Source organism: Phaenicophaeus curvirostris, chromosome 4 (genome assembly GCF_032191515.1).
Source record: "Phaenicophaeus curvirostris isolate KB17595 chromosome 4, BPBGC_Pcur_1.0, whole genome shotgun sequence".
In the NCBI taxonomy this organism is placed as follows: domain Eukaryota; kingdom Metazoa; phylum Chordata; class Aves; order Cuculiformes; family Cuculidae; genus Phaenicophaeus; species Phaenicophaeus curvirostris.
Window position 1 is genome coordinate 25,420,526 of NC_091395.1, and position 27,884 is coordinate 25,448,409.

The 27,884-nt window shown below is 39.2% G+C and overlaps 1 protein-coding gene across 1 annotated transcript in view; it reads left to right on the forward strand.

The window, feature by feature from the left end:
* Window positions 1–27,884, forward strand: part of MANBA (mannosidase beta) — a 51,649-nt gene that overhangs the window by 14,711 nt on the left and 9,054 nt on the right. Inside the window, exons 6-16 of the mRNA XM_069854978.1 lie at window positions 1,919–2,094; window positions 5,182–5,292; window positions 10,415–10,566; window positions 11,573–11,690; window positions 14,528–14,614; window positions 15,075–15,242; window positions 16,367–16,585; window positions 18,283–18,447; window positions 19,796–19,940; window positions 25,604–25,746; window positions 27,557–27,814. Of these exons, the coding sequence (XP_069711079.1) occupies window positions 1,919–2,094; window positions 5,182–5,292; window positions 10,415–10,566; window positions 11,573–11,690; window positions 14,528–14,614; window positions 15,075–15,242; window positions 16,367–16,585; window positions 18,283–18,447; window positions 19,796–19,940; window positions 25,604–25,746; window positions 27,557–27,814 (1,742 nt within the window). The remainder of the gene's footprint in view (window positions 1–1,918; window positions 2,095–5,181; window positions 5,293–10,414; window positions 10,567–11,572; window positions 11,691–14,527; window positions 14,615–15,074; window positions 15,243–16,366; window positions 16,586–18,282; window positions 18,448–19,795; window positions 19,941–25,603; window positions 25,747–27,556; window positions 27,815–27,884) is intronic.

The following is a 27,884-nucleotide window of genomic DNA, read 5'->3' on the forward strand; positions in this document are numbered from 1 at the left end:
AAAGATAATTTGCAATTTGAGAGGATAGCCTCCTACATTCCTGCTACCTAACTTACCTAACCGGTTTCTTCCTTGACAAGGTCTTTGATTTTCCTCTCCTTTGTCCCGAAGATGATTGCAGCTGAGCAAAAGTAGTTGAAACTTTCTGTGAATGGTAATATGCCCCATTGCAGACCACCCGCATGCTTTCTTTCACTGCCTGTTGAGCCCAGTCTTCAGTGGAGTAAAGGCTAGCACGTGAGTCCTCTACACTGGGTTGAATTTCAGCCCTTGGGAATAGACTTGTTGTGTATGAATAAAAGACGAAGACGTCACTCTCTGGCTGCTTTTAAAGCTTCCTGAAATAGCTGCAGGTCTTAGCTAGAATTAACGTGACTGGAATTTCCATGGAAAGCCCCAGCACAGACTCTGTGTGCTCTCTAAAATTTAGTGACAGCAAAAGTCTTTTCTGGTCCCTCCCACATTCCCACATCTCCACCTTCTGGTAGGTAAAGTTTTGTTCTCTGCATGAGCGGAGGGAACAAACCTCTTATTTAGCAGAGAGTGGTTTGGAACCAGGGCTTATTCGTATTAAAACATAATAACATTGAAAAATAAAGAGTAAGTAAAAACTTGAATTAAAGCTGCCTATGCAGTTATATTGCTGATCAGATTTGGTGTCGTAGCCTTTTGGCCACTGAGTCTGTATGAGATTCATTGTTGTTCATTTCCATGCCTAGACCCCACAGTTCATGCAGTTAAGAGTGAGTTGGAATTTCCATATGCCCTTGGAGGGGAGGAAAAACAAACTGTAATGACTGTACCTTTGCAGACGTGGTGGTTTTTTTTAACCCCTTCAACATTTCTGAATTGGTTTTGCCTGCATAATGCTGGGTGTAATATAATCTTGGGAACATATTCCTTGCTCTTCATTCTACAAAAGACTGTGAAAATCACATCAGGGCTGAATTTAGATCTTTGGTTTTGGAGAGAGTCGTTTCTTGGAAGAAGGAGAGATAAAATATGCACATGAAAAGAGAAAGTAAGTGATTAGCAGCTTACTAATTAGTAGCTTACTTAAGCAGATGAAATGTGGTTTAGTTCTAGTTTTCCTTGTTTTCTGTTTTATTTACTTTTGCTTAGATGACCATTGGTAATATTTGAAGCATTGGATTAGCCAGGCTATGTTTGTAGACAGGTGATTTAATTGCTGAAGTTAATGGGAAATTTACACATTAATCTTGAGAACTCTTGACCCTGGCTTGCCTTATTCAGTAAGTTCTGTAGAGAACCGTCTGAGGTAGCTATAGAGAGATCTCAGGGAAGTCATTAAATTGTTTCTTCCACTACATTTTGGTGTCAGAGGGGACATGGAAGATAGAGCCCATGAATTCTAGACACAATGGACCCAATTCATCGTCAGCATAACTCCATCCGTTTTGTCTGGTGACTCTGGGATGAATTCAGCTCGTTTTCTGTTAATACTGGTTTTGTTTCAGTGACAAAAGTGATTATACTGCCTTGTGATTACGATCTTTCCCAAAGAGGACCATGTTCAGATGAGTGCTGACTAAAAGCAAATATAATGTCTATGGGAGTTGGTGGGGAAAAAAAAATCCTCCCTAATGAAGTGACTGGTGTCATGGTCTCTGACTTTTGGACATAACTCTGAAAATACCCTGGATGGCTTTTGAATGGAAAGGAGTTATAGAACACAAATCATACAATGTTGTTCTTTTCTGAATTGGCAAATGTAAACACAGATATCAAATGCATTAAACAGGAATGTTAACCTTGTAGGTCTGGTTCAAGCAGAGCCCTAAAATTGTTAAATTTAATCTGAGGTGTTTGAATTGCTTTTTTGACGAGAGATCACGTCAACTAATAGGTACATAAACACAATTCATAAATTCCCATTTTTTTCTTCCCGTTCACTTAGAAAAGAGTGCTTCACAGTGGAGTCTTGAAATCGAGTCTATTTTTGATGTAGTCAGCTCCAAGCCAATTGCAGGTCTTGTGACTGTCGACATTCCCAAACTGCAGACACAGCAAACATTCAGTGTGAAGCTTCAACCTGGAGAAGGCAGCATTGTGCTGCTTGTAAACATCAACAAGGTAAGGAGGGGTGTGTGTAACCCTAGCCAACTGCAAAGTGTTTCCCCTGGTTTCCAATGCATCTCTCTGACTCCATGACAGTTTTAATCCTCCTTCCCAACTTTAACAACAGTTCTGTACCCCTTACACGATATGAGAACAGTTCTTTTCCTCTCTAAAAATTGATGTTTGTGGGGCTACGTAGCTCAGTGTCAAAAAAGGTGATGAATTCTTTCTTTTACTGCAAAACAAAAAGGTCACATCATCACCTGCCGCTGTTAAATGAGCTACTTGATTAGAAAACATACCTGACTGTAGATACTCTGTCTCTGATACTGTTGTTCACTGGTCTGTACCAGTGAACTACTATGGTGTACTACAATATGCGTGGCTGTCCCAGGAAAGAGAGGAAACATTCCTCAAACTTCTCAGCAGATATTCTTTTGGGTAAATAATAGCAAAAGGCCCCTATAAAGAACTCTACTGGCAGTTAAGTTGGAGGAAATTTTGTGGAATAGTACTTCCTCACATTGGCTTGTAGTCCCTTGGATAAGCAAAACTTAGGAGGAATTTGAAAGAGGTAAAGAATGCTCTAATAAAAACAGAACTAAATCGAAAAATGATGGATTTGGTATACACCCCAGTGATGAAAGAGGAAATAATTGGTCTGTTTACCTTCAAAGGGTGTTGGGAAACTGTCTAGTGGCAGATTTAATTCACCAACATTATTTTACTTCTATAGAATGTGTTTTGTTTGTGGGTTGTTTTTTTTTTAGAAACTGTTGAGTTTTATCACACAGATGTAATTAAGAAGAGATACATAGATTTGAGAGATGAAGGAAATCTATGTGTCTCTTTTAGCTGACAAATAGGTAAGTGTCTTGAATTAGGCAGTGAGCCCAGTGTGGCAAAAAGAAGCATGAACTTTATCTTGGCTTCTTGCTCAGAGGGCAGAGCCCTGGTAGAGCTGACTGCAGAAGCGAACCTCACAACAGCAGGTCCAGGCAGGGTGGGAGCCTCGGCAGGTGCAGCAGCAGCCACAGCTGATCCTGTCCCCCTCTGGAGCTAACAGTGTGACTTGCACTGCTGTCTGCTTCACTGCCACAGGACACAGTTAGGTTTGTGAGTGAGTGATGTGCTGTGAGCAGGAATTTGGGGATTCTGACAGTTAATAAGGTTTGAGGATCTGCCCTCAAACCTTTATATATTTTACTGGCTCTACTGATTTTCACTTACTGTGTAACTGCATTTGTTTGCCCAGCTTGAATGCGTCACGAGTGTATTCTCCAGTTGTCTTGTCAGTTGTTTGAGTGAAGAAAAAACATGTGTTAAAGGCAAGCAGGGTATTTATGGTATTTATGTTCTAGTATGCACACTCACTGACTTGCATACTTATGTGCTTTGTTTCACTTTGACACAAAAGCATATAAGCATACAAATGTGATTTTTGCTACTGATGTCATCTGATATGCAAGTTGCGTGAATAATTACAAATGCCGAGTTTCATTTAAAACCATTGGTAGTCTATGCTTAACCTTTCCAGAGATTACGTTGAGCAGGCACTGCACTGTGAAATGTCAAAAATTATTTTAGTTTATTTATAATAATTGCCCCACCCCCAACCTGAGAAGAAATCTGTTAGTGGAGTATGACTGCAAGTTTGCGAGGAAGCACTTCCTTCAAAACAGAGGCAACTGTGTTTTATTATTCTTCGTGCACAAGAGGTTTTGCTGCATGAATTCCTATCAGCTGATTTTGCAAGAAGCCCTGCGATGTGTCCTCATGTAAGGATGAACCTAACGGAGCCCTTACTCTGTATGACAGGCTTGCGTGGTGCGTGGTACATAGTGAGACCTCGCCAGAAACGTCTTTGTAGTTGAGAGCCAATTTCAGATTATGCTGTGATGTCGGTAGGTGTTTGAGAGGTGCCTATCACCCGAGATGTGTAGCAGCCTTCCTGCAGCTGCTGCACAAAGTGCTGCGTTGCTCACATGACAGCATTTTGCTTATCGGCTAGTGGTGAGTGTGGAGGTGACATCACTAGTGGCCAATGAAATGCTCCAGCCACACCAGGCGGCTGCAAACAACACTCCCTTGTTGTTGAGGCACACGCTGATTCTGTGCTTCCATTTGTACCCGTGCAACACAGAGAATAGTACTCCTGCACAAACAGTTATGATAATTCTGTATCGGAGAAGCTGAAGTCTGAGTAGATAGATTCATGATTGTGTCAAAGTATGGCTACAGCAAAACATATTGTTAAGCTGCTCTCCGGTCTCATTTTATTTGAAAAGATTGAGGCATTCCTTACATGACCCTCTGTTCAGTGCTGATCCCTCCATTGTTTGGTTGCATGCGTTATCGCTTGCTTTCCATGATTTTTGTGTTGTGCACTCAACTGGCAAACGTTGGCAACAGGACTGAAGAGCAGAAGTAGGCTGCTGGAATGAAGCTGTAAATATTACTCATTGACTAGAAAAGTTAAAAATTGAAATAATTCTGTTATCCTAGAGGTAGTTCTTTGTTTGTAAAAAAGTATGGAGTGCTCATGAAGTGATCAGGAAGAGAAAAAGCAGAAAACACTGAAAAGAGAGAATTAAATTTATAATTTGACTTAAAAGCTTAATGTAAGTGAAGCAGTCAGTATGGTCACATATTACCAAGGTCACAATTGAAAAGCATCACCCCTGTATATTGAATGTTTTATGTGATAGGTAAAAGGATCAGTGAGAGGAGGGGTGCAATACAGAGGCTAGTGAACAATGTCTGCTCATGACACTCAGATACTTGAGTTTTGGAGGAATATTCTGTCAGTGTACCTCAGCTGAGAGGTAGCACATGTATGTGTATATGTACGTGAATGTGAGAATGAGAATGTGCTCACAGCCCGCAGTGGACACAAGATGAAGTGGTAGCCAGAGCTTCAGTGGAAGAAACTTCTCTCTGTAATTTTCACCTCAAAGCTGCAGCTGGAGAGATTCGAGTTACCACGGCTCAGCTGAGGCACATAAACTCATTAGACTTGGTGTAATTCACTCAAAGATATTCGAGCCCCTCAGTGCAGGTTGTGCTTCTTTTTGCATACATTGCTCTTTTTCTTTGTTTAAGAGCTCAACGGTAGAGCCTTGGTGGCCAAATGGACATGGAAAGCAAATTGGATACAACATGACAACAACTTTCATCATGGAGGCAGGATACCAGATTAAGAAATTTTCAAAGGTGAGCCCTTCAGCTTGATTACAGCTGATATTGTACTGCTACTGTTAGGACATGCTTTGCGTATTTGGTATCTAAAGCTTTTAAATATTTTGCTGGATTGTAATATACGTGTGAAAATACTAATGAGAAATGAGGGCTTTTTAATGTTCCAATATGTTTACTTGTTTTCTGGTAGCCTTAGGTTGTATGGACACCCTTACTTATATTAAGACTGGGAGATGGCTTATAGTTAGTTGGAAGCCTCAGAAAGGAAAAGGTAATTTCTTTTAACATGTTCTATCTTGTTAATGAAAGCACTTTTAATCTTTATATATCATGCTGATGGTTTTAAATTGTGGATGAAAAACCCTTGTAGATTTCTATAGGCTGTGAGAAGATTTACTACTAACGTTTTTCTTGTTAATTCAATCTTCAAATAATTTCTGGGGTAGAAGCATTCCTGAAAAGCTAATGTACGTTTATTTATGAGGATGTGATAGATGTGCTCCAGGATTAAGAAGAAATAACATCTTAAATATGACTATGAAAGTAATATCCAGGGATACCTACATAAGGGTTCCTGTAACACGCTGTATAATTATGTTTGTTTTCACTTAAAAGTCTAGAAGAGGTAACTTTCAATTGATTATGGAAAAAACAGACATGTAAATTAGACTGGGCTCCTTATGCCATCAATATGTGGAAACAACCAAGTCAATTTAGACATTTATTGAGTGGTTCTTATGTGTATTGCTTCAGTAAAAATTACTCTGGTCACCAGGTATCTAAAATTGCTATTTGCTGTAACGTTTTTTTATGTGAAAAATCCTGTGAAAAGCAGTAGCTTCTAGTGTCCTATTCTAAGGGCTAGTCCTTAGTTTGATTATGAAGTCAAAATAATAATTATTCTTTGCTAATATTAATGATTTTATTTTTAAATTATTTAAATTAAAAAGCCACACCAAAGAAACGGACCGTGTTATATTTGGAAAAAAAATGTTTATAGGAAAACTATGTGAAAATTGCACAATGACAGAAAAAAAATTGATTCTGCTTGGGTAATTGTATCAGGATACTTATTAGAGCCTGGTTGGATTGGATCATAGGGGTTGGATTGAATCATAGGGACCTTATGGTCAACAAAAGATACCTAGAAGCCACCTCTTTTTTTCCTCCCTAAGAGGAAATGTAGGGGGGCAGGGAAAGCGGATGTACTGCATAGCGTTATAAATTAACCAACATACGAAGCCTTTACATATTCATAGTATGAAGTCTAGTTTTTCTTCATGTGTTCTGTGAAGCTGTCTTGGTTTCTGACACTAACACCACCCCACTGGCAACCTCTACCCCCTGCCCTGAGTTGTATGAGTGGAAAAAGGCTCCATGTGCAGTTTTTTTTCATGTGGCCGCACAATTTGCTCTCATGTTAGCAGGACTGAATAGCAACGTTCAAATGCCTTAATAAAAACTTGGAGTAGTTCAGATGTTATCAGGGTTAAATGTTAATACAAGTTGCTGTTCTGTTGTCCTCCTAGTACTGTGTTCAGGTGGAATGTGTTTCCTGCCCCCTTATTTTTAAAGAGAAAAAGAAAAAGCCACAAAGATTGAGACATTTCTCAAGTGGTTTGTCTCTGTATGCAGATCTACATAAGTTTGGATGGGACTAAAGGGGAAGAACTGTATATGTGAAAAAACACAGCCTGGTCTTACATCAGATTCTGCTACCCTTAGCCTGAACTACTCTCTGGTTTCTAATATGTCAGAATAGTGTCCAAAACATTAACTAAACCTTTGGTAAAATTTCTGGGTAGCCTCCCAGTATGTATTTGTGGGAGCTCTACAGGTCTCTAGTCAGCTGTGCTGGGAACCTTTTTGACTGAGGGAAGTACCTTCTCGTTCCTGTTGAGAGTAGCAAAGAAACCCAAAACAAAATAAAGCCAGCATCCAGGACAGAGTTGGTTTTGGTTTGGTTTTCTGTTTGAATGCTTTAGTTTAGAGTTTGTTTCTGAGGTGAATGTGAAATTAAGTCATAGCCAGAAATTATCTCAGAGTGAAATGTTTTTTGATGAGGGAGGGTCTGTTCAGTCCTGTTTGCTATTGATAAGTTGCTTTTCTTCTTGCCATGCCTACCTCAAGGAATGTATTACCTCTTTCATTGCCTCATGAGACATGTTTGCTTTTCAGTTCTGTTTTCCCATCTTCGTGTACGCTTATTTTTCCAACACTGTAATTGGAGTTCTTTATTTCATGAGGAAAGTTTAGTACTTGGAAGATCTTAACCTCTAGCTGGCTTTTCCTCCTTCCCTCTACGCTCTCTTTTCCCCATAGGCCTTTTAGCATGACTTCCAGAAGTCTTTCCTTTTGGGTTCGTAGTTTTCACATCATTTTTATGCTGCATGCTAATTTGTTAGATTGCTGGGGCGTTCTGTGATCTTATTTCAGCTCTGGGCATCTTCATCCCTAATTACTTTTCTTACTGCTAAATCTGGAAATGCCAAATGTGATCTACAGATCATTGAACTGGGCACAAAGGCTTTGCGTGTGGCTCAAAAAGATAGTATTGGTTTCTTAATTGTGCATGGAACCAGCTGATTAGTCTGTGGTGGCTATGGAGCCTTGTCTACGCACTCCAAGGCTGTGAGAAAGGTTCAGTCCTCAGGCAGCGAGGTCTATCGGACAGATTTCAAGGTGACTGAGGTCTCAGTAGCCAAAAAGGCAGATAACCAAGCATGCCAGATGTTAACTGTCTCCCTTTGCCCTTCTTTCACCCCACAAGGCAGAAGGAAGCTGCTGTAGGAACAGCAAGAAGTGCTGTGTTACCAGGTGAGCCCCTGGGGACCAGTGGAATGGGAATACAGAGGCACTGGACCTGGAGGTCTGGGAATGTGAGATGGGGATGAGGAGCTTTTCCTCTCGCTCGTGCTGTATGCATGGTCCTGGCTGGATGTTTCAGTGGAACCAGTTGCATGAGCTCCACTTGAGCGTGAATAAAGTAATATCACGTTACTTCTGTTACTAATATAAATACTCCATTACAAATGCACTCTGAGACAGTCCTAACCTGTCTGATGCCATCCATCAAGAGGACCTCCCAAATACTTTGGGAGCCCCAATTGTAAATCCCATTCTGGTTTTTTTTGCTGAAGAAAAAACAGAGCTGCACTGGAGACTGAGGAGTTTTTCTCCAAGTAGTTAGTATTATGGCAGAATTGTTTTGGTACTCAAAAGTTTTGGTACTCAAAAGTAGTTTTGGTACTCAAAAGTAGTGTTTCTTTTGTAGCCTTCAGTAGTTAGGATAACCGTGAAAGCTGTATGCAATATTGGTTATGTCTTTATTTCAATTTCTCATGTTAAATAAATCTGCAAAATTCTAGGGATGACTGTAAGACTTGTTCTGAAGTGGAGTTTGTCGTGCTAGTTTATATTCAACCGACCCAGGGAGCAATGGGATCATGTAGAAAAAAGTCAGAGTGCGCTGTCCTCAGCAGATGTATGTGCACAGAAATTTTAGACAGGGCGTCTGAAACATCCTTTCAGCGGTCTGACCTTTGTAGTTTCTCTAGCCAGGAATTTTAGTGGTATGGATGCTGAGCGAGCCCCACTTGCAACTAATCTGTTGCCCCTGGGGCAACACTGTAAAATGCTGCAGGAGTTGGGAAAAGTGCCACTTCTTTATTGATTCAGTTTCTATGTTTTGGTCATTGCCGTAATGCAGAGGGGTTTAGTTTGAGGGCAGTGATCTGTAGTCTCCACTTGCGCATCTAGTTTGCCATGTGAATTGTCTCTGTCTAGGTGTCTAAAAATTGTCCAGTTGACTAGGAAGCACCGAAGAGGAAGCAAAAAGAGCAGTGATTCTTTTTCTTTGTTTCCTCTACCACTATAAATTTTCTGTGTATCTGTATGATTTTTGATAAGCTTGAAAGTTTAAAAAACAGTCCCACAGTGGGATTAGTCATTTCCCATTTGAACTTCATCCTTGTCTGGTCTTTGAAATAAAGAATTGCATTTTATCTTAAAGACAGGTATACCACTTGCTCCTCACTAGGTTAATTTTAGCCTGATGTACTGACAGATACTTGTGTCAACTGTTGCTTGTGGCAGAGAGAGAACAAGCTGTACTCTATAAGCTGACCTTTTGAAAAGGTAGAGCAAATAGTCATTTGAGGGAGGAGTGATTGCTATCTTGGGGTAGTCTAGAGAAACAGGAGCTTCCTGCCCTCCTGCCCGAAACTTGTTTCTTGGTGTGAGTTGGCTGAAATTTGCTATTTGCTTTCCTTCACTTTAATTTCCTGGTTATCTACCTATGACAGTCAGCCACAGTTTTCTTTCTGGTCTAGATAAGTTGAACTGAAACAAGGATGAAGGAGAAAAAGAAGTGTAAAGCCTCCCTGAAAGAGATGTTTTCTGTAACACGTTGCAGCTGCACAAGAGCCTAACATGGCAGCTGCTCCACATCTGCCCCATGGCATGTGGGGAAGACACCCCTACAAATAAGGGGTCAGTGCAAAGTATTATTGCAGTCAGCTAACTTCTGTCATGACAGTGGAATTGACTGCATTTATGTCACCACAATCAGGATACCTCTCATAGCAACTTTGTTGCTTTGACTGAGAAGTCTGCCAAAATGTCTAGAAAGATTTCTTAACTCTTCTTCCACCTACAGCAGAAAGCAGGAATGTTTTTCTTTTGTTTTTTTTTTCCAGCATCTGCAGTACGCAGTACCAGATATTAGGCTAAAAGAGCAGCTGTAAAAATTTGGCTTCTGCTTGCGATGTGCTTTGATCTTGAATGACCTTTAGTAACTTACAAAGAGTTAGTGGTTATTTAGCTGACCTGGTCTCTCAGAAACCTTATTGTTGATCATGCTATTCAAACACAGCTGTGATAGCCACAGGGTCTTTCAGTTCCAAACTGGCATTTGTGCCTGCACGCATATAATCTTCTTCTCTTTATCAGAAGGATTCTTTTAGCCCTGGTACAGTGTACTTCAATCAAGCAGGAATTTAGAGATGAGACCGTGTCTTTTTACTCCTTGACAAATTCAAAGCTGTTAGCGTTCAGTTGAATCCCTTTTGTAATGGTTTCCTTGATTTGTTTTAATTAATTGTTGTCTGCTTTAAACCTAAGTTTTCTGTTTTCACAGGCCTATTTTCGGACAGTAGAACTTGTTCAGGAGCCTATTCCTGGCTCACCAGGTCTGAGTTTCTACTTTAGAATCAATGGCCGACCCATTTTCATCAAAGGCTCAAACTGGATTCCAGCAGATTCTTTCCAGGACAGAGTGACCTATGACATGTAAGCCACATTTGATGTTCTCTAAGGAGAAAGGATTAGATACTTCCTTCTGATTCTATACCCACCCTCTATCAAAGGATGGCATTTGGAGGTAGAACTTTTCAAGATGGGATGCTAATTGTTGTGGCTTGTGGGCCTCGGAATTAAGGCTTAATTAATATTAATAGATTTGAGTGATGTTCAGGGTATGTAAGTGCAATACCTGATGGGAAGAGGTGGTAGTTTGCTGTCTGTAGGTTACTGGCCTTTTAGGTATTTTTAGGGATGATCCTCAGGTTATCTGATCCTATTGTCTGGGACACGTGTATTGGTACTCAGAAGGAGATGCACTTCAGCCACGTTCTAACCCGTCTCATGCAGGGAGACATAAATGCATAGTAGCCTCTCTCCCTTTTTACTCCTCTGGTCCAGGCTTTTTGGTTTCAGTGACACGGCACCTCAGAGGTGCAGGTGGAATGGGGGCTGTGCTGTACTTTGACTATGCTTTGCTTTGGGTAGTCGAGGAACTGGGACAACAGCGCATGCTGCACTGTGTGTTCACATGCAATTTAGAGGCTGCCAGCGTGATTAATTTAAGATTTAGCTGGATAGAGTGCTGGATCATCTTGTCTAGACTGGGCTTCTGCCAGGAAGAGTTGGACCAGATGATTCTTGTTGTCCCTTCCAAACCGGTATTAATAAACCTGGTGATTAATAAAGCATAGTATTTCTAAATCTGATTCTGCCGATACTTCTGTAAAAGCACTTATTTGCATGTGTCACTATTTCCTGAGTGTTAACAGGACCAAGTAACTTCTTCTGTACAATAAACAGCTTTTTGAGAGCTCTGTCCAGACATGCAGGGTTAGAAGGTATCAAAATAGCCTGGTTTCTATTAAAATTGTAAGTCTAAGATCACCTGCTAATGATGAACTTTTGGGGTTTTTTTTCTTGGGGTGGTGGTGTGGTGTATAGCCTTGATACGGTTTAAAAAAACTTGTATTAATCTTCATTTTGTGTTTGACAGGTTATGGCTACTCTTGAAGTCTGCAGCAGATGCTAACATGAATGCACTTCGAGTTTGGGGAGGAGGAATATATGAACAAGATGAATTTTATGATATTTGTGATGAACTAGGAATAATGGTAAAAACAATAAACACAGAACACTTATTTAAAAACTCAGAAGAACTTGTAAATAGAAGTCCACTCTAAATGAACAAAATAAGAGAATTAATACATAAGTTCTAACCATCTTTCCAAAGGACGTGGTGAAGTACCACCTGAGAAGTCATATCAACCTGTTTTTTATTATTTTTTTCTTCTTTTTGTTGAATGGTTCTCGACTACTGAGGCTGTCTGGAACTGGAAATAATATTTTGGAAAATTTATATTAGAATTCAAGTTGTATCTTCTCCTGTATCTAAGGCTACAACTGTGTTCCTGACTCATTCTTGCCTCCCTCATCTGTCCAGAATCTTTCCTTCATCCTCCCTTTCTTTTGTCCCCACTGTCTCTTTCCCTTCCTCTCACTTACATTTTCCCAGATCAGAACAACAGGACTGTGGCTTTAACTTCCTGTCTTCTCTCTCTTTTCAGACAGAGCTCTCATCTTTATATGTTATCCCTTTCTCCCAGTTCTACATTTCCTACTCTCTTGGGAAAGTATGAGAGAAGTCATGAACAGCTGAGGGACTGTTAGTAGTGATGTCACTTAATGCCGGAAGATGATGTTTATACTGTACTGATGAGCACAATAGAAGAACTTCAGTGGACTGTAGGCATCTTGCAACACTCAATCATACAGCTGTGAAACGTTTAGTGCATGGGAGGGGGGGTTATTTGCATGACCAAATAGTATTTTTTTCTGTTGCAGACAGACTGTGGGGACCTGTAGCTGTGTTTAGGGCTTACTTATGTGGGAATAGCCCTGCTGAAGAATCTGGGTGATTACGTATATGCCCCAGATTGAAAGCAAAGACCTCAATGAGGATTTAAGTCCTGCTGTGTTTGAGGTCTGTGCTTTCAGCTCTGAGTTATCAAAACACCGAAGAAGGTAGTTGCGCTCTTCTCTGGTATGGAAATAGATTCTTCTTTTTTTTTTTTTTTTGTTCTTTTAAAAGTATTTGCTTCTTTGTTATAGCAATATCTCAAAAGGTTTGGGGTTCCTCAGGTTCAAACTTTTTAAACAAAAATATTTTACTTGGCCTGAAGCCAAGTGTGGAAGGCCTTATCCAGAGGGCCAATTTGAAGAAGATATAATTGAGAATAAGTGTAGCTGTAAGGGGAACACCTGCTGTCAACACTGATAATCTGAAATGAGCACCTTTGATTATATGAGCTTGGCGGCCCATATTAGTAAGTTTTGATGATAGAGTGACTGGATGAGTGAAGGCGAAATTGCAGCTGGTATTAAAGTCCCAAGAAGTATTCTTAGATTTACTCTACAGCATAAAAAATGTGGAAACAGAATTGGTACCTTGCTGCCTTCTGCTCTCTATGTGTTTGAACAAAAAAAAGTTACATCTATTTTAGCACCTGAAGGAGTGCCCTGATTTTCAGGGCTTCTGAGTACTTACAGTTCTTTCATTTTTGACACAAGGCACCAAAGTAGGCCACTTAGATCTGTGCCTGTACAGTGCTCAATGCAAGATATAGACCTTACTTAGCAGCCAAAATAGCAACTAGATGCAGAAAATCAGACCTGTATTCTGGAGGGGGTGATGCTAGAGGCTTTTGGTTTTATTTCTTCTGACGGTCTTGCAAAGGCTTAAAAATACATTAGAGGCAAACTGCGCTTAAGGAAAAACAGTGATGGCTCACTGAGGGAAATAGCGAGAGAAAGTTTCTTTCGATGGAGTTTTGATTCTATGCAGTCATTGAAGGATTCTAAGTGATTCTTCAGCAATAACTTTGCTTTTGTTGTACAGTGCTAGGAGTGTAACAATTATTACCGGATCCAATGCTTCCACTGTCCTGTTCCCTATCTTCAGTTTTCTTGGGGAATGTATGCTGAAGAGAGTCAAGGAAAAGCATGTTCTCACTGCAAGAAAAATGCAATTGTATGAGGAGCTGGTCTGCCACTCTCTATTGTTTATGTAGCATGGTGTCATCTTCTACCAAATCCTTTGGGTTAATGTGCAACTTCAAGAGATCTTACTGCTAATATTTGAGACAGACTATCAATGTTCTTTAAGTTACAACAACTTAAGAAACAGAGCAGGTAAAACTAGAAATCTTGTCCATCTCATTGGGCTTCTTCCTTTCCCCGTTTTTATTATTTTTCTTGAAGATACAAATGGAGTTCGTTGTTGAATTGAAAGGCTTGCTGTTCTCTAGTTGTACCTACTCGATCTTTCTTTGAAGAGTGATATCGCTGTGGTGTTAGAGGATCTTCTTTGTTTTTGGCCCTCTTACTGAGTAGGATTTGCTCATTTTTAGGATCAGTTTGTACATGTAGTATGGAAGTGTTCTGTTACAAAGAACACTTGAACACCTGTTAAGCGTGCTCAATACCACTTCAAAAGAATTACTGTCTCTTTTTAATAAATACAGGGTATCTGGGGTTACACCTGCAAAGTAGTAAATATAAAACTGTTCTGTTCAGCTGGAGATTGCCTTGTGTTTGCATTTGAGCAGTGCATGGGGTTCTAATTATTTCATTGAAATGTGTTCAGTTCCATCTACTGAGCAATATTCCACTGATCAATGAAGGCTATCAGGTTCTGATTCTTCGGAGTAAATATTTTGTAACTGATATTGAAGAAAACTGCAGTGGAATATGCACATACTGAACTCGATGGAGGATGTGATTGTTCCAGTGGTACATTCCAAGAACAACAAATAGAATGCTTTATAGCTTACTTCTTTTAAGATAGCTTGTCTGAACAAAGGATTGTGTATCCCAACAATCTTGTATTTTTCAAGTATGAAACTATTTGCTAACAGATTTCTTTTTGTATTTTCTTCCCTTTTCCTTGTAGATTTGGCAGGATTTTATGTTTGCATGTGCGCTATACCCAACTGACAAGAACTATTTAGAATCCGTAAGAGCAGAAGTTTCTCATCAGGTATTTTGTCTGTGTGTTGAAGCGCTTTTTCCCAATACCTAGGTTTGGCTGACTGACTGTATAAGTTAGCTTTTCAGAAATGCTTATTTGGAAGCGTTTTTAGTATATCTTTATGTAACAGACACAAAATGTAACCTTGCTAAATCCTCTCTAACTCACTTGTAGGAGTAGTCAGTCAAGGAGAGGTACGGGGCTTCCTCATGTCCAATATGTTCTCTTCTTTAAGAGCATTCAGTATATTAAAAGTTTACCCTTCTGCAATTGTGAATTAGAAAAGTTTGAGCCTGGTGGAGACCTGAGGTAACAGTGTATGTAAAACCAGAAATTGTAGGCTCAGCTTATGTTATGTGCATGTTGACTTGTAATTCAAGTAGTAATGAAGTGATTTTTAAAAAAAAATATTTTTTAACAGAAATTGTTTTTTAATTTGCTTGACTTCTGGAACTAAGTTGTGTTTCAGGTAAGGCGTTTAAAGTCCCATCCATCAATTATTCTGTGGAGTGGTAACAATGAAAATGAAGCAGCAATTGCAAACAATTGGTTCTCCATACCTCTTGCTGACAGAGGAATCTATATCAAAGACTACGTGATGCTTTACGTGAAGAACATACAAGAAATAGTTCTCACTGTAAGTGATCTCAAGAAAGTGTAGAGGTATATGGCTTAGCTAAAAGTTTTAGTGTTTGTAATTTGAGCAACTTCGGATTTCTTTCTTCCTTTTTTTTTTTTTTTTTAAATCTTTTTGCAAAGTAATTTCAGGTCATGTAATGTAAGCCAGCTGAGAAAACCTGTAACTGCTAGCAGTACTGGACTATCTAGTTTAAAAAGACTTCTAAGTTTGATGAAAGGACTTCAGAGAATTTAGGATATCCTGTAGTAAACTGTTTCAGTGAGTTAATTATTGCTTATGTTAAAAAAAATAAAGAGAGAGCAGAGCATGGGGCTCTTTCTTAAAATGAAGCACATTTCTAAGTGCTTTGCTGTATTGGAGCCAATTGCTGTTACTTGTGGCTGGTAACTAACTTGAGTGTCTGCCTCTACGATACAGTGCTAGATCAATTATACCTGCAAAAGGATTCCTCCAGTACTTTATAGGGTACTGCTAAAAGATTTAGTATGCTAAATCTACCGAGGCTGTAAATAAAGGCAGCTCCAAACAATTTGAAATGCAATCCTTCTTATAATCTCGTCTATCTTAACGTGCAGAGCCAGCCAAAATGACAATATCCTGCAATGCTACCAAGCAAGTGTTAGTAGCAGACCACCTTGGCTTTGTTAGGGCTATGTTTAGGTGACTGCTTAATAAGATGGGAAAATCATGTCATTGTCCCTGTAAAAAACACTGTAATGACTTTCCATAAAGAAGTCTTGGTACTCAAATATTAATGTTCCTTGAGTTTATTTTTCACGAGGCACACTTTAAATAGAATTAAGCGCATTAAGAATTTAGAAGTGTTTAAAGATAGAAAATCTCTTGATATGCGGAAAGAATCTCTCAGAACAGCAGAGCAAGCAATATCATGCCCACTGTCCTCCAAGAACATGAGTAAGAAGCTAATTAGCAAGTAGAGATGATGAATGTTGGGTCACAGAGAGGAGTGTTTCCTAGGGTGGTGACTCAGAAATTTGGAAAAGGTGTCTTCTCTACCCCTCCTTCTCTTCAAAATGTGGTCTATGAGCGCAGATGATAAAGCCCAGTCACATTGTAAAGTTGTTATGGTTTTGCTTTGTGGCTTTTTTTCTTAATCCCAGGAAGATAAGAGTCGTCCTTTTATTGCATCCAGTCCCACCAATGGCTTGGAGTCAGTTAAAGAAGGTTGGCTCTCCCAGAATCCTTATGATACCCATTATGGTGATACTCACTTTTATGACTACAGTAGTGACTGCTGGAACTGGACAGTATATCCTAAAGCTCGTTTTGCTTCAGAATATGGATTTCAATCCTGGCCTTCCTTCAGTACAATCAAAAAGGTAATGGTGGGCTTCCACATGTTATTGTCCCCTCTGCTTTCATTTAGTGAGGGCAGTGAGCCATCCAAACTGTAGTTAGGGTAATAAATTGTTAGGTGTGGTATGGCACAGGTGGAATAGGGGTGTGTGCATGGGTGGATAGTTTTCCTCCTCAGGATTCAGTGTATTTATCCTGATGTTGCATGAAGAACCAAGTTTAGATGAGAGACTGTTGTGAGACTTAATTTTAATATTAATTCTGTGTAATACGTAGTTTGGCAATGATTGCCTAACATCAGTTTACTGTTGCCATATCTAAGGACATGTGTTCATTTAGAAACAGAAGAAACATGACAAATGCTGATTCTAAAATGTGTTTGATTTTTATATATTTTGCCAGTTTTTACTTAAATAATTTGTTTATTTAGGTATTGCATGTAAGAGGATTTGGAATTGTCTCTTGTTAAATTTAGATATTGTGTATTCTATCTGATATATCCAGTTGGAGCAGAAACATATCATGCTGTTTGTCCATTTGTTCAGAGAGGTGAATATCATGTTGATGCTCATGTATACAACTAAGAAGTTCAGAATGTTCTTTTCAATTTTCTGGGCAAAGTATATTATCAGAGACATTCAGTACATTAATCCATGGAATGGTTGGACTCAATGATCCGGTGGGTCTCTTCCAACCTGGTTATTCTATGATTCTATGATTAATGACAATGAAAATTATTCAACCCAGCCTAAAAAGGAACTAATTTTAATAGAGATTGCGAATACAATGGAAGCTTGACAATAATGACTGTATGAGCTATGCTGCATCGTTGTCCTTAGCTGGGGAAAAAAAGGAAAGTTTCATGATGATTTGTTTTCGGAGACAGGCTTTGAAAATACACACATTATATATAGAATTAGGGTTGTTCAGCTTAGAGAAAAGAAGGCTCTGAGGAGACATTATGGTGACGTTCCAGTACCTGAAGGGGCTACAGGAAAGCTGGAGAGGGACTGTTTGCAAAGGCTTGTAGTGATAGGATGAGGGGGGAATGGATAAACACTGGAGAGGGACAGATTTAGACTAGACATAAGGAGGAATTTCTTCATGATGAGAGTGGTGAGGCAGTGGCACAGGTTGCCCAGGGAAGCTGTGGCTGCCCCATTCCTGGAGGCGTTCAAAGCCAAGTTGGATGGGGCCTTGGGCAGCCTGGTCTGGTGGGAGGTGTCCATGCCCTTTGCAGGGGGTTTGGAACTGGATGATCTTTAAGGTCCTTTCCAACCCAAACTATTCTGTGATTCTATGATTAGAGTTTATAGTCCTACCTGTAACTTATGCCTGAATGTTTGATCACATTACAGTCTTTCATTTTGATCTAGGGTGTTTCTTACTTACTATGAACACAGACAAACTTCTGAGCTCACTTGACCAAACTGAACCTTAGGAGAAATATGTTAAATGCCAAATGAGCCAGAAGTTGCTCTTCTGGATTCAACATCGATGCCTGTTTTCATTTATTTGTATAAGGAGTATATTCAAAGGGCGTTAGTTATTCAAAATCCTTGCGTGAGTGCTTCATGCAGTATAGAAATATACTAATAATTTAAAAGGTTTTGAATCGTGTTAGCAGGCTGTAATGGATGTCGTTTCCTGAATATGCTGTCAGTCATTAAATGCACATTTTGTCTTTTCATTCTGATCTTACTTCTGTGGTTTTTAAAAGGTTTCCTCTGCTGAGGACTGGTCCTACACAAGCAATTTTTCTCTCCATCGACAACACCATGAATACGGCAATGAGCAGATGCTTCAGCAGATTGGGTATCATTTCAGGCTTCCTCAGAGCGCAGATCCCATAAAGAAGTTCAAAGATACGATTTACCTCACTCAGGTAATGGTGATGGCTTCAATATAAGTAGCTGTCAATGCTTGTCCCATTAGGCACTGTCAGCAGTTAAAGGTGAGCCTATTGAGTTCTATTAAGAAATGTTCAGTTGTACAGAAAGTTAATGCATTGAAGCACTGGTGACCCCAGTTTAACTTGGAACTAGCTTGTCTCTTGTTTGTTGGAATGTGACTCCAATTTTTGTCATGTAAGGGCTGGAATACTTCTTGGGGCTTTCCCAGAAACTGGCTTAATTGGGAGAGAAAGTCTGGCTGCATGTGCTACTTCGATCCCTGTCTCCAGCTGGACTCACTCATGAAGCTGGCTGGGGATGTAGGGATGTGCTGACCTTGCCTGGTGCCTGATTGCCCTAGTGCTACGCTGTTACTCCGTGTTCCAGAGTGGATGTGTTTTGCTCTTCGTGTGGCCCCTGTAGGTTTACTGCTTTGATTTTTGCCACAAGGAATACATGAGCTTTTGAAACGAGGTTGTTCCTAGAGAATTCAGCTCTCCGTGAATGAGGTTATTAGTAGCTTTTATTTTGTTAGGGACTTGGATAATGGTATTTTAGAGAATCTATTTAGTTTTTGGTTTTTATTGTTTTTTAAAAAATCAGTATCTTATATTTTGTTCTTCATCTGTAGTAGTTTACCTCATGCTTGTTTCTTCATTGTTTCTATGTGACTTTCAAATGATATTAAGTAACTTTTTGATGTTATTAGGCAGGCTTAAAGTGCTGTTACTTTTTTGTGTTCCAAGAATTCTTGACGGGTTTAATTAGACATTCACGAAATTTTTAATGTTTAAGAGCTGCTGTCAACACGCTTTATATAAAACAAAACAGCTGGAGAACTTTGGGCATTCATGTCAAGAGAACAAGGATAGATGATGCTGGAAATTGGAAATGGGTAGAACCTTTTGCAGTGAGATCCTGACTCAAAAAGCTTGGAGAGGTTCTGCAGGGTTAAGTCTGTCAGGGCATTGTTAACAGATTAAACAATTTAAGAATACCAAAATAAGGGTTGCAAAAATTATAAGGAGAGTTAACTTGGCTCTAGTGGTTAACTACAAGTATTATCCTTACCTTTTGAGCTGTCCTCAAGAATAACCTTTTACCTTGTTTTCAGTTTCTTTTAATATCTTTACAGCTTAGTAATATACTTTGTGAAAAACATGACAGGCTGTTTGGCTTCTACTGAGTACTTGGCTAATGGAAAACTCTGGAAAGTCGTTTTTTTTTAAAGACGAGATGGGGAAGGAAAGAAGTAAGAACACGCACATGCTTTGAAAAGTAAAGTAAAATACAAAATACAACACACCAAAAATAATATTTTATATGTGTTTGTTGACTAAGGTAATGCAGGCTCAGTGTGTAAAGACGGAAACCGAATTCTATCGTTTTAGTCAAAGTGAAATAATCAACGGAGAAGGACACACAATGGGAGCTATGTACTGGCAACTCAATGACATTTGGCAGGCACCTTCATGGGCTTCCTTGGGTAAGTTTTGTGGCAATACGGTAAAAAGCACTAGCAATTACTCTTGTTTTCCTCATCTGGAGGTACTGGAATAATATGTATGTCTTTGCTTACTGTCGGGCAACTTTGCAAACTTTGAACATGTTTCTGTCCATCCTTTAGAAATGCTTTCCAGAAAAGTGTTTTTCAGGATTATCCTAACAGTCTGTGGAAGAGGGTAAAGAACAAAATCAATACTTTTCCTATGGGAATTTTGCTTATTACGTTCAGATTTAGCAGCCACCAACTTTTACTCTTGTTTGATCAAAGTTTAGTTTAGAGAAATCAAAACCATATGTAACTCCTAATTTCTTAAAAATACGTTTGTGTTTTTTGTTTAAGCAGTATTCTTTTTTTTCTCTCACTGAATTAATATCATTTAAGCCAGATAACTCTGCCTATTAGGAAGCAACGATAATTAAGATTGAGGGCACAACTGTTGTGTGAGGTAAATGTTCAGCTACCCTTACTTTTCTTATCTAGAGCTGAATCTGGCTGTAGGATGTCATCTGGGTTTTTCCAGAGAAAGTATGCAAGATTAATTCTTTTAAAATTAGAAAAAGAAATTCTTTTATAATTATAAAATTATTTCCAAAAGAGCCTGTCCTAGAAATCCATGATTATGTTTATTGGCTCAGCTGTACTGATGTGTGTATGTGCCCAGCCACCCAAGGTGAGAATGGACAGAGGAGGAATTAGTGGGATAAGGAAGGGTAAGAAGGAGCACCCATGTATAATCATGCTTTCCATAATCCAAACAAATTTGCTTGGTGGGTTTTGGGTTTTTTTTCCTCTCCCCTCTGCTTGCCATGGTAAAATGATCAAACCCTCTCCCAGCAGGCTGTAGTGCATTGACAAAACTACTATAGAACTGTGATTGTGTTCTGAGCAGGATGGGATCTGATATGTAGGGCTAAGTATCTAAATCTTCTTCTGTACTCGCTAGGGGTAGAATTATCTCCAGTGTATGATTCATTGTGTCCTTAGCTGTCTAATAAGTGGGATGAATTATCTTTTCCACGCTGAATTTGATTTTCATAGAACTTTGTTGTGTGACAGCTCTCACCAAGCATAGTTTCTGAGAAGGTCTTTATAGGACACGATGACTAGCTGAGATTTGGTGTCTGACTTAGTGTCAGGTGAGGTGAATCTCTTTGTGATTAAATTCTTCTGCTAATATGCTATTTATGCACATCATGTATCCTTATATATTATTCTTTTTTTCCTTTTAGGACACAAAAAAGGAGTGATCATATATATATAAAGATAAGGCACTGAGGCAGTAAGAAAAAGGGAAGGAATGTGTGTTACGAGAGAAGTGGCTGTGTTTCGTGTTCCGAACATTTTGTCTAGAAGTTATTTTGAACTGGAGAAGCTGTTCTACGACAGCTGTATAGAACTTGGGTAGAATCTCTCTCAATTTTAGTTATCGCTCACATATTCTGTTTTTGAAAATCTGTAAGAATTTCATGTGTGAAGAAAAACAAGTGAATGAGACAAAGCTAAGGGTTAGCCTGAAGTTCTCAATCTGTCCCTAGAACAAAATGTCATTTGGGCTTGCTCCAAAACAAGTTAACCTGCCCAATTCTCCCTGTCTTTCTCAGAGATGCTTATCCCTCTTCCTTTTTATTCTTTTTTCTTTATTCATCTAAGAAAAGTAACTGCAACCAACAAAGGAAAGCAAACCAGTATAAGAAACAGGTTATTTTATTTTAAAGATTAAGGCGGCGGTCCAACTGTAATGCTTATCTTTCTGGACTTTCTAGACTTTTATTAGGAAATGGAATATCCCAATATTCATTTTTATGATTCTAGCTGTGGCTGATGCTCTTAGGCTTTATGTGCCTCAAGAGAAAAAGATGCTCGGAAAAATGTCTCTTTGTAAAGGCAGGTGTATTGATAGGTGAAGCGATTGTGGAGACCATAAATGTCTTTTTAAGAACAGAGCTGATGTCATTGTAGAAAATATATCAAATACTTGAATTATTCATGTGTTGTTGGATTTAGTTTACAGAAAAGAAGCTCAGCAGAGATGCAGCTGTTCCTTTGTCTTTTTCTATTCCCTCAGTGGAATGAGGAAAGGTTTAATATTCATTTAATTAGGCAGCATGGTAGAGGGATTTTTTGAAATGCTAATGGCTGAAATTATGCAAAAACTTGAGAGAAATTAGTTTTATTTGCACTTCAAAAATGCATTTCTGCATCTTGTTAGATGGCGCAGCATTATCACAAATGAGCGCTGCTTATTTAGATCTATTATTTCACAGAAAGCCGTGGAGGGGCTTACATAATTTCCCGCACAAAGCGGAAGTGTTTCCTCATGAAGTGGGGAGGGAACAAGGTTGCAAATGTTTTTCCTTTTAACTTACCTTTAAGATGTTTGCTTGAGATTGATTGAATGAAAGCTCAGCATGCCACTCCTGTCATGCCTCCGGTTCAGAACGAAACAGCTTTTAATGTAACTGAGTTTGTTTGTTAACACCTAGCTGTGGAGCTGGTTGTGCCGTATTGAAAGCTTTAGCATCTATGCAGCGTATTTTTGTGAAGAGCGGTGTGATACACATGTCAATTTACCTCACTCCTACGCAAGTATTAACTTGAGGTATCCAGTTTGGTTGCCGTGAGATTCCCTTGAACAGATAACTAGCTTTTACTACAGGCTCAATATTTAGAGCCCCTGGTGAGCTGAAACCACAGGCTATTATGGAGAATAATAGATCTGAATTCATAAGACTGAGGTGAGGAAAGGACTAGAGCATTTTTCTCAGGTTGCGTTTAATGGTGTGAAGTGATTAATTTTAAAATCTGTTCCAGGGAGAACTGTTTGTTCTTGCTCCTGCTATCAGTGTAGAAGACTTCAGGGAACAGTCAGAAAAAAGGGTACTGGGATCTCATTACAAACCTAATTTTAGCTTCCTGTTCTAAAGTTTAATACCACAGAGAGTGCAGACCCCATGTTATTATCAGGAGAAAAAAAATGTCTTTAACAATTCATTTAAATGTGGGAGGAGGAAGAGAAAAACACTCTAGGGCTGTTCTAAATAACTTTTGACTGTTACTTTTGGATGTCTGTAACAGAAAAGTTTAAGCATAGAGATTTCTCGTGATAGCTACCTGATCTCCCTATTTCTTACACCCATTTTTGGGGCAAGGGCAGTATTTTTTATGCAGGTTGCTTATTTTTAAATCAAGAAATGTGACTGTGGTCTTAAAGGAAATTAAGACAACAGGTGAACTGAAGAATGTGGCTTTCTTTTATCAATGAACTTATGTTTTCTATGCTGTCTGAAGTTATTTTGATTGTTCTATTACCAAGATCCTGTTGCTGGAAAAGTTACCTTTGGAAGACCCTTCCTGTGTGAAACTGCTCCAGCAGTTGAGCTTTGTTTTTCAAAATGGTTTTAGGCTTTTTGGGAAAGGAAATAAAAAGCTGACCTGAGGTAAACAGACTAGTGATGTTTGCAAACATCCCAAAACAATAGCTGTAGTAGTTGAAGCCTAAAATGAATTTTGAAATGGCACAAACTTTTAAGTGTGTGGTTTGTTTACTTTTTTACTTGTTGATAGAGGGTTTATTTTTCCCTGTAGATGTGCATGTTATGGTACACCAAGTAACAGAAACTGCTCTAGTTCAATTTTGTTATTCACTTTCAAATTTAAGACAGTCGAGGTGTAGATTTTCATCATGTAAATTAAGCTGAGGTAAAAAGTAGCGTCAGCAGGCACTGAAAGCTCAGCCCATGCTGGGTAAGTTATCTGAGCTCTGTCTGTGGCCTGCTGTGTGCAGCATCTATTGCCTTGACAAATGAAATTCCCAAGTCTTGTGGCAGTCCTGAGGACTCCGGAGAGTCCTTCCGAAGCCTGAGGCTAGGTGCAGTGCCTGCTTTTCATACAAGGCCCATTGCTTTCATTTGTGAGATCAGATGCTACCCCACAGTTTACTGTATTTTGAATAATCCACCCCCAGTCCAAATCTCTCATTTTCTCAAGCTTCAAGGTGCTGAAATGTAATTTGTTAGCACTCTCTGGTTTTGGTGAAACTGCCCTTCAGACTAGCAATGTTTTCTGCCAGGAATTGTCCTTGGAACGCAAGAACATGGCTAATTTATGTACAGAACAGCAGCAATATTCGAGCACGCTCATCAGTTTATCAGTCTCTTTTGAAGAAACTCAGCAGCCTCTCCTGAAGTTTTCTTTCAGACTTCAACTCTTCAGTTTGCTTCAGTGCTGTTAACTTGAATTTGTTGGCAATAGTCTGATCTTGGCACAGCTGAATCTCCTATTGGTTTTCCAGGCAGATAGGAGCTTTTTTTTGCCTGTTCTTCAATCTAGCTGGTTGTGAGCTTGCTGAAAACAAAGTGCTAATCTGGAGGTAATGAACTTTGCTCTCTGGGAAGTTCATTCATGTTTATGAGGAGTACAGGCAGAGCACGTTCAGGTCTGCTTATGAAAGCTACAAACACACTTTTTAAGGACTACATCATTCTGAATGAAGTCCGTAATTATGAAATGTTTGAAAGTGGTATGAGTTTTGTACAAACACGAAAACATAGGGAGGTAATTAGTTACAACAAAAACATATTACTGAAAGTATTTTTTCAACATCCCTGGTCTTACTTTAAACCTGTTGAATAAAATAAAGAGCCAGAAACAAGAGTGAAACTGCTATCTAATCTTTCTTTCCTTATGAGATGATGCAGCTGACTTGCTACTTCTTTTTTTTTTTTTTTCATACTGTTCCAATGACTAGATGTCTGAGTAAAGAGTTAAAATGCTGAGACTCAGTGCTAGATGAAAAATTAATAGAGAAAGAAATGGAAACAGCTCCTTTTTCAAAATGGTTATATGGCAGTGTTGCATCTGGCAAAACTGCATGTTTTGAAGATAACAGCGTTTGATGGTCTGTTAACGGCAGCTTATCAGAGTATCAAAAGTAATGTTGTAGAGCTTTCCATCAAATAGGCAAAGTGAACTCTTTGGCTTATGTCTATATCATGTATCTACGAAGTCTAACACAGTAAGCATTGTCTCCAGGTCTTGGCAAATTCATTTTGCCAAACTCAGAGCTGTCTTTAATTTGAGAACTTGGTTGGCTTTTTTTTTTTTTTGGTCTTCTATGTTATTGATGTTCTTCTGAGGAAGAACTGAGAGAGGAGGACTGAAATGGGAAGAGAGCATTTTGTATAAGCACCAAAAGTCATACTCTGTTGCCTCTTTACAGTGGTGGTAGCTTGTGGCAATGCCACCAATGTCCACATGTTTTTGTGGGTTCTCTATAATGTGAATGCTCCAGCTGCTTGCTTAGTATGTAGCATGCTATGTCGCTTTTGTTAATGTCTCCTGTGTTTAAGGCTTTTGAAAATCGAATAACAGTGTAGCAATGATGGAACCAGTATTTCAAAAATGTGACCTTTTGGTGAAGCTCAATAACAAACTTGAAAGAGCATCATATCCCTTCTAGAGCAGAGCCTTGGCTGGAAGAATACAAGAGTAACTTCAGTCATTCTCTGCATCTGATAGAGGTGGAAGAGGGTGGAGGGAGGATATTATATTGCTGTAGCAGGATCAGAGAGCACAGGAAGGGATTATGTGCCAAAGCAATCTTGGATTCAATCTGAATCTTTCTTCCTTTTAACCATTTTCAGAGTATGGTGGAAAGTGGAAACTGCTCCATTATTTTGCCCAGAATTTCTTTGCACCACTGCTGCCTGTGGCCTACGAAGATAAAGGCGTGTTGTACATCTATGGTGTTTCAGATCTTCATGTGGACCACAAGCTGACTTTGAGGGTATGCGACAGCTCTCTCACCACCCTTGTCTGTCCCACAAAAATATGAGAGGCTGAAATGAGCACATCTTTGCATAGACAACCTTCAGTAGGTCTATGTTCAAACACAACGAGGTACAATTCCTGTCTTTAGTATTAAAGGATGATGTTGCCACTAAGAAGTAGTGCGTACAGCTTCAGAGAACAAGGTATTAATTGCCTTGGTTATAGCCTGTAGGTATAGGCAGGAAGTTAACTAGTCTGCTGAAATCTTAGAGAGACTGATGATTAAATAGAACAAAGTGTGGAAAACTGTGCCTTACTACCTAACAAAAGTGTTAGAACTAACTAAAAGGTGGGGGGGGGGGGGGGGAAGGGATTGCACTTGCCAGTTCTCAAACTACGCTGCTTTGGGAAAAAAAAAAACTAGATTATTTTCTGAAACATCAACAGAATATGTAGGTGTACTTTAATTGCAAGGTCACCTATGCAATGTCACCATTTTACAATTAATGCCGTAACTGTTTTCTTATAATGCTGTAGAAACTGATAAGATTTCTGGTGCAGTGTTTGGGCTGCTGAGTTATTCTGCTGAACACAGTCTTGCTTTATAATTCATTATGTTTTGTTGCTGTTAATGATGTGGCAACCAGATCCCAAGGAAAGTGAGGGGCCGTTTTGCACTGTGAGATCCAAGTCCTGATGCAAGGTGCATCCATCCCATGTGAAAAGGCTGGCAAGGATAGAAAAATAGCAGACCTGAAATTACTCAGTCATTTTGGAACTAGTAGTTAGCCTATGTCAATTCCTAGCTCACTGCTCTTTCTGGTGGGCTGCAATGAATTTTCAAATTTGTAAGGTTAGTAGTTGATTAAAGAATGTGCTCTTATTTCTGCTCCAGAGAGAATTTTGGCAGCGGATGTAGAAAATCATTGCAATTACTGCATAGTTAGTTCTTAGAGTGGGACTGCAGTTAATGAAATTATTTGTTTCTCATCTGAGTTATTGTGAATGGGCTTAAAATCAGATTTTCTGATAACATCAGAGAAGCATTGGCAATAGGGTGGTTCTGATTATATATTGGATTTCACACTTCAAGAAAATTTGATGCTTAAAACTACTGAAAGGCGTTAAGATCTCTTCCTGACTGCAGACCCCTGGTCAAAACCAGCCTACATGAAGAGATCAGATGCTGTATTCTCATTAAATGCCTATCTTCCAAATTATGTTTTAGGGGTTTTTTTGGGCGGGGGAGGGTGGGGTGGTAGTATTTATGGGGTTTTTTAGTTTTTTTTCTTTTATGTAAGTGTGCATTTACAGTGCAGATAGGAACTCTGGGTACTTATATTTTACTGTCTTAATATAACTTCCATAATCAGTTTAAAGATGGTGCAGAACATTACCCAGTTGGGTTGCATCATATAACACTGAGCAGTCTCAAGGAAATCTTTTGTCTGACTTTTCTTAATCAGGGATGGGAGGAAAAAGAGTCAATAAATTAGTAATTTCCTAATTCCTTTTCCTGGGACTCCCTTTCCAGGAATTGGCAATCCCCTCCTCTCAGATTGCCTGGAGAAATCACAAAGCCTTGTAGTTCAAGAGCAATGGATTCAGTGTTAAAAACAAATACCTTGTTAGGTTTATATAATGATCTTATTATTATATCATATTGGTTGTTTAAATGTTTGTGGAGTTTCTTTCTAGGTGGAAATCAACTGGTACCATCAGGAGAACATCTCTTGCAATGAGCAATCTGAAACCTGGGATGCTGGGTTGTTTTCAGGGATGTAACTTTTCTTCTAAACTTTGTGTTCTCTTGACATACTTGCTAGGTTGTTGTGCACGCCTGGAGTTCTTTGGAGCCAGTATGCACCCTTGCCAAAGAAGGTGTCATCGTTAAAGCACAAAGTGCTATCCCCATCTACAAAGAGTCTGTAAATGACTTGCTGGAAAGATGCAGAAATTGTACCAGGAAGAGCTGTGTGATTACTTTCTGTCTTGTGGGAGAAGCTGGGCTCCAGAGTCCTATGAACTATCACTTCCTTTCGTCACTGAAGGATGCTGTAGGAATAGAAAAGACCCAGCTTAGTGTAAGCATCAGTCATGCTAAATTATTGCATTTGGTTTTGTTAATCATACTGTTTGGAGTTGTTTAACTGT